This window comes from Tasmannia lanceolata, unplaced genomic scaffold, assembly GCF_043159265.1.
Source record: "Tasmannia lanceolata isolate RefF3 unplaced genomic scaffold, GAP_Taslan_0.1 ptg000015l, whole genome shotgun sequence".
Taxonomy (NCBI): Eukaryota; Viridiplantae; Streptophyta; class Magnoliopsida; order Canellales; family Winteraceae; genus Tasmannia; species Tasmannia lanceolata.
The window spans coordinates 64,227,466-64,234,469 of NW_027518692.1; the positions used below are offsets into that span (position 1 = coordinate 64,227,466).

At 38.2% G+C, this 7,004-nt stretch overlaps 1 protein-coding gene across 2 annotated transcripts; it reads right to left on the bottom strand.

Moving 5' to 3' along the window:
* Positions 1 to 118: 118 nt before the first annotated feature.
* Positions 119 to 4,062, bottom strand: LOC143893030 (pentatricopeptide repeat-containing protein At1g73710-like). Of its 2 annotated transcripts, XM_077397972.1 has the most exons (2): positions 1,880 to 4,062; positions 119 to 1,792 (listed from the first exon to the last, which is right to left on the bottom strand). In XM_077397972.1, the coding sequence occupies exons 1-2, from the start codon at positions 3,742 to 3,744 to the stop codon at positions 703 to 705; spliced, it is 2,955 nt and encodes a 984-aa protein (XP_077254087.1). In that variant the 5' UTR covers positions 3,745 to 4,062; the 3' UTR covers positions 119 to 702. The 2 variants fall into 2 exon arrangements, with proteins under 2 accessions (XP_077254087.1, XP_077254086.1); XM_077397971.1 differs by having other exon boundaries at positions 119 to 4,061.
* Between the last annotated feature and the right edge of the window lie 2,942 nt (positions 4,063 to 7,004).

A 7,004-nucleotide genomic window follows, 5' to 3' on the forward strand; every position in this document is an offset into this window, starting at 1 on the left:
TCTTGGTGTATTTGGCCATTCCGTTGCTTAAATGAGTAGAGAACAGACTCCATACATATGACTTAAACCAAAATATAGGCGGTTGAGAGATGAAAACAATACATAGAACCAAAGGAAAAAAAGAAGAGGAGGAAAGCCCATCCCATTAATTATATTTTACAAGAAAAAAAAAAACAGTTCTTTCAAATTTTACCATATACAAACTTGAGCTCGAAAGCATAGCTAGAGACATATCTTAACAACAAGAATTTACCAAGTCAATGTTACCCAATTTAGAAATACTAGATTTTACCATGATTTGGTTCTCTATCTTCAGCCAAGCACCTTGAAATATAGTTGGACTTTCTATTTGGGATGTTGCCCCTGCTTGGTATCTATTGTTCTGAAGATCAATTCATAAAATGGCTTATTCATATGTTTTTACTCTGCCTCTGACAAGGTATTCCCTTTCCTTCCAAAATAAACCGCACGCGAGCTAGTAGCTCCAGCTATATGGAATTTGTCCAAGCAACTCCAAAACATACACCATACAAACAGGCCCCAAATCCATTTGATAATGTTCAGAAGGTTAAGAGAAACCTTGGTAAATTTGATATATATGGTTGATGGTAAAATTTGTTGTATAGGCCTTGAATGTTGTTCAGAAACTAAATCCCTCACAAAGTATAGTCTGATCTCGAAACAATTGAAGTGAAAAGAGCTTCACTCATCTTCGAAGTCTGAATCATTACGCTCTTGTAACTGGAAACTGAATCTCATCTCTTGATTAACCAACTCTGAAAGGTCATGTCTACCAGCATCGTCATAGGCATCAATAACAGCCCTAAACAGAGATTCATTGGGCTCAATCTCCCCATATTTCAGTTGACTATAAATCCGCTTCACACCTTCCACTAGTCCTGCTTTTCCATAACAACCCACCAGATTTATATAAGTAACAACATCTGGTTCCAGCCCCTCATCTTGCATTCTCATGAACATATTCAAGGCCTTGTCTACCTGACCTGAATTTCCATATGCATAAATTGCAACGTTGTACGCAAAGGAATCAATGCCCACCTTTGCTTTTATGAAGGTTTCACAAGATTTAAGAGCAAAATTATGCAACCCCACAGCAGAGAACACTAGGGTTATTATTGCTTCTCTAGCAAAAGATTTTCCATCCGTGTACAATGTTTCTAGCTGAGTTACAGCCTCAGTTGGAACACCCCCTTTCTTCAACACCATAAGCATTACCTTAAAAGTTGCAGCATCAAACAAAATTTTCCTTGCTAACATCAGATGTAACAGTTCGCCGCACTCTCTGAGCTGTCCATTAGCAGCATAACATGTCATGACATTATTAAAGGAATCAGAGTCAGTCAGTAAATCCGACTCTTGCATCTCTTGAGCAACATCAATTGCTTTATCAAGCATGCCCATGCTTTTGTAAAGGTACATCATTGTGGCAAACGAAACCCCATCAGCCCGTCCGTTCTCTCTCAAGTTGTTAAAAATTGACTCAGCTTCGCACACCATCCCAATATCAGCATAGAGACCAATCATACTGTTCGATGCAACAGTATCGGGACCCCCCTCCAAATCCTGCATCTTCCCATACACCTCTTGTGCTTCTTTCCAACAGCCCACTTTACCATAAGCCTTGATGAGAGAAGTTAAAACTATCTGATTTGCTTCAAGTCCAAATTCTTTCATCACACGGAAATAATGAAGAGCTTCATCAACCTTTCTTGCTTCTGCAAATGCATTTATCAAAGACCCATAAACAACTACATTTGGTTCAACCCCCGCCCTAATCATTTCATGGTAAATGTCAACAGCATCAGAAATCCTACCCAAACGGATATAACTTGCAATAACAGCAGAAAAAGTTGCACACCTGGGTTTGAGCCCTGCTTCTTGCATTTTGGCCAAGAGGTCCCTTGCACTATCTGGCAATTCTCCACCGGAGAGCATTTGAATAAGAGAGTTATACGTGCACTCATCCGGCCAAGTTCCATTGCTTCTCATGCTCCCAAACAACGACAGAGCTTTATCATAAAGCTGTGCTTTCCCATATGTTTTAATCATTACATTGTATTCTGTTGTATCCTTCTTATGGGGTAAACCCCTCTTCCCAAAGAAGATAGCCTCAGCTTCAATCCAAAGACCCTTCTCTGCATAAGCATCAATAATTGCAGCATAAGTCTTAGAAGAAATCCTTCCATTGGCATTATACTTTTCAAGAAACTTCTTTGCCTTGTCAAGTGACCCTTCATCGACATACATCTTCACAATGACGGGTAGTGACTGCTCATCAATACCTACAGAAGATTTCTCCATCTCCTTGATTACAAACTCCACTTCTTGAACCATCTTTCTCTCACACATTATATGCAAAATCGTTCTATAGGTTACGGTATCAGGACAAAGGCCCGCCTCTCTGATTTTTCTATAAATTTTCAGAACAGCATCAACATTTCCCGCATCACCATACAAAGATAAAAAGGTGTTGAAAGTTTTGGTATCAGGAGGAACTCTCCTCTCTTCCATTTTACGAAGCAAGGCCTCTGCCTCAGACAAAAGCCCATGAGACCCGCAAGTATGGATCATAGTATTGAAAGTAATCGTGTCGGGCACCACACCAGATTTCAACATATTCGCAAAGGCATCAGAAGCATCTTTCAGACGACCAGCCTTTCCATACAAATCAATCAACGTGTTATAGGTAGCAGTAAGTCGGGGTTTCCTCACGGAACCCTCTTCATTTTCCGGTGAAAATTTTGAAGTAGGGATCCGTCCACCGGCTTTGAAAAGTTCTGTTGACAAAAAGTACTTGGGGCTAATGGGGCTCAAATCTGCATTTGAATCAATGGACTCAAAATCAAGACTCCCCAGTTCAACCTTACCCAAGCACCAATCCTTAAAGAAACGATCAGCACGTTCAAATTCACCTGCCTCTTTAAGAACGCGTATGACCGTATTCATGGTAACTTCATCTGGAAAAATTCTCCTGATTTTCATGTGTTTGATCCATAAAATGGCCTCTTTTACCAGACCTGCTTTCCCATACACGTCGACAAGCATTCCATATGTATTGTTAGTGGGAAAGACACCATCTTTGGCCATGTCAATCCAACAAAGCCGTAGCTGGTCCCACTTCTGAGCCCTGCCTAGAATCCTTAGAACAACATTGTAGTGAATTACATTTGGAAGATAATCTTTCTGAGATTTTATCCATTGAAATACGCGAAGAGCGCATCTCCAATTACGCTGCTCTTTGAGAATTACGGTCTGTTCTTTGGGGCTGAGCTTTCCAACCCATGAATTGAGGATCTTATCAATATCATCTTCGGTTTGTGCCGCCCGTAGTATGGAAGGTAAAGAAGCCCCAAATCTCTTAATTTTGATACCATTTGAGGATTTGGGAGGTGGGGTTCTGGAGTTTGTATGGCAACGGACCTCAAACCCTAGAAAACCCCTAGAAGTTGTTGTTGTGGTTTTGTGGAGATCTTGTTGGGTTGAGAAAGAGGTGGAAATGAAGGGGAAAGAGGCAATATTATAATTGTAGTTTGACTTTATAATAGGGGAGATGATGATGACTGCATTGCAATGGAGGGTTTTAAACCCTACAGAAACCCTAGGTCCTGTTGAGAGAGGGGACGAAAAGGAAGAAAATTGGTGGGATGAGAGGATCTTACCTGGAGATAAGGTGGGGAAATTTTCGCGCCCTAGTTCCCTGCAACTGCAACTCCCCCCCTGCATATCTATCGTCTCAAAAACAGGCTACAGAATCACCGATGCCCTCCTTTTATATATATATAGCTGGCTGTCTGTTTTTTTTTCCTTTTTTTTAATCCGATCCACCTGGGTCACCCTCCATTTTTCAATTCTATATATATATATTTCTGGCACCGATGTTCCTTCGACCCAACAAATCCACCAATGCTTGGAAATGAGGAATTGGGAAGTGTGGTCTTGGGTTTATATGATCCCGGTCTCTTTGATTTGGTGGGGTTGGGTCTTGAGTTCATTGGCATGTTTTTTTTGTTTTTTTTTGAACTTTTTTTAAATGCTTTTTAGGGAACCTTTTAAACTTCATCTTTGTTCACATAAAGCCTCTCCGAGTAACCTTTGCTATACTGCTTTCTTCTGCTTTATGCACACATACACGTAACATTTTCTCCTTTCAGGATGACTGAATTGGCTTCATAGAGAACAGATGTTTTCCTGACCATTTTAAATCTGCAATACGATCACCATCTCCTATATTGCAACCGATGACTGATAATTCTTTGAGGTATTACATCATGTCTATTAAATCTGCACATTTGATTTGGAGTTGTTATAAGCATTCTTGAATGGCATTGTAGCTTCCATGCTTTTCTGTGATACAGTTCAATATTTATTCAGAGACACCTTCAGTTTATTATGATATCCCTCTAAATAAGCCATAATCTTTGTGCACCCCCATTTGCTTCATCATAAGGAAATTTCATTTTGATCCGTCTTTGTTTGTCTAAGCATTTGTTTATTTTTTTGGCAGTTTTAGCAAATGAGTCATGAGTTAATGTATTTAGTCTGAAAATCTTAAAGTCTTGGGCTTCAGAGAAGGGCATGAATACCCTTTGTACATGTAAAATCAGGGATATGCAAGGCCCTCTTTGGATTGCAGGAATTGTTTTGAAAAGGAAATTCTTACTTTTTGTTTGCCTGTTGTGCACCCCCATTTGCTTCATCATATGGAAATTTCATTTCAATCCGTCTTTGTTTGTCTAAGCATTTGTTTATTTTTTTGGCAGTTTTAGCAAATGAGTCATGAGTTAATGTATTTAGTCTGAAAATCTTAAACTCTTGGGCTTCAGAGAAGGGCATGAATACCCTTTATACATGTAAAATCAGGGATATGCAAGGCCCTCTTTGGATTGCAGGAATTGTTTTGAAAAGGAAATTCTTACTTTTTGTTTGCCTGTTGTGCACCCCCATTTGCTTCATCATATGGAAATTTCATTTCAATCCGTCTTTGTTTGTCTAAACATTTGTTTATTTTTTTGGCAGTTTTAGCAAATGAGTCATGAGTTAATGTATTTAGTCTGAAAATCTTAAACTCTTGGGCTTCATAGAAGGGCATGAATACCCTTTGTACATGTAAAATCAGGGATATGCAAGGCCCTCTTTGGATTGCAGGAATTGTTTTGAAAAGGAAATTCTTACTTCTTGTTTGCCTGTTTTCAGATGGAATAACTAACTTGAACCACATCAATTCAAGATTTCTTTAGAGTGACCTCCAATTTATACTGATATCCTTCTAAATAAATCAGAATTTCTGTGCACCCTCATCTTCTTCATCGTGATGAAATTTCATTTGGGTCAGTCTCTCTTTGCTTGTTAAGTTTAGCAAATGAGTTCTTTGCTTGCTAAGCATATATTTATTTTTTCAGTTTTAGCAAATGAGTCATGAGTTAAATGCATTTAATTTGAAAATCTTAAGTTCTTGGAGTTCATAAGCATCAACACAGAGTTGGAAACAAGCACAGAATCCCAAGCACAGAATCCCAGCACTCCTCTGTTTTCATCAATGAAACAATTTCCAATTTTGGAAATGGGCACATGAGCTTCACCTTAATTGGTACATATATAGCTATGCTGCACAAGCATATATATTGTTTTGTTAGTCCATTTTTTCCGTGCCTTCAATGAGTGCAAATATTGTTTGATTATGATTTATTTCAATTATGTTGTGTTAGATTATGCTTTTCACCAATGTTCCAATGCCCAATGTTTTCTAATTGTACTACACTTTGTTTTATTAGGTTTTCACTACTGTTTCAATACTCAAGATGATATCAACATCCAGTTAGAAGTAAAACAGAGTGAGTTGTGCTACTATCAAAATATCGTAGTGGAGATTCATTTCTCTTTGTTTCTTAATATGGAGTTGTGAATAAGGTTTGTTTTTTACCTGCCGGTGTAGAAGGCAGTTTGTCCTATATGTAAAAACATTGAACCAGATAAGACAGACTCATGGTCTACACCCTGTTTTTGATAGGTGCATCCCTTTTCCTTTTTCCTTTCATATGTACCCAACTCTTTATTTAATTTTGTAGGTCAAAGATTTTCATTAGCTATTACAATTCACAATGTCATGCTCTCCACCCTATTTTTGATAGATACATCTCTTTTCTTTTCATATGTAACCTTTTCTTTGTTTTAATTTGTCCAGGCCTGGTTCGTTTGGGATTTCGAGAATTTATTGTCCAAAATTGATAATTGGACTTAACTCTCTCTCTCTCTCTCTCTCACTCACTCATTTTGAGTTTGTGTTGAATTTCTGATAAAAAATTTCATCGCGAATTATTTGATGGGCATTATTGTTGTCTCAGAGCCTGTTGCAGCACCGTCTAATGCGGTGGGTGATGAAAGAGGATAGGAGGTAGCGACAAGGGGGTATAGAGGAGGAGAGTGTTTGCTGAGGAGTTAGGGGAGTGATAAATCGACCCCCATATATCTTTAGTCGACCCCCTCTGTGTCTTCCTCTCTCTAACCCAGAGGAGAGAGAAAGACACATAGGGGGTCAATTTAAGATATTTGGGCGTCGATTTATCACTGCCCAGGAGTTATTTTGTCTAATCTTTTTAAGATGGTTTTCTTTATATTACTTTTTCTTTTATTGGGCTAGATTGTATTTTCTAGTTTGGTTTTTTACTTTCATTAATGATATTTTGAGCTGTAAAGGAGAATCATTTTTCTTGATTCTATTCATTACAATCTCATTTTTCAATGAAATTGAATTTTTTCTTACTTTTTCATGTTTTTCATTCCCGTGCAATTGTAAAGAGCAGTTTCTTTGATACCATTGAAGTTGGGTGCATGAAACGGTTGGATTCTTTATTTTACAGTTTTCTACCTCTTTCAAATAAAAAATTACTTGGCCACGGTTAGTTCCACTAGTAATGGAATATAGATGGATGGTTATAAAAGGTTGAAGCTAGTATTGCAACCAATCTTGTGTCTTTCTTTCTCCG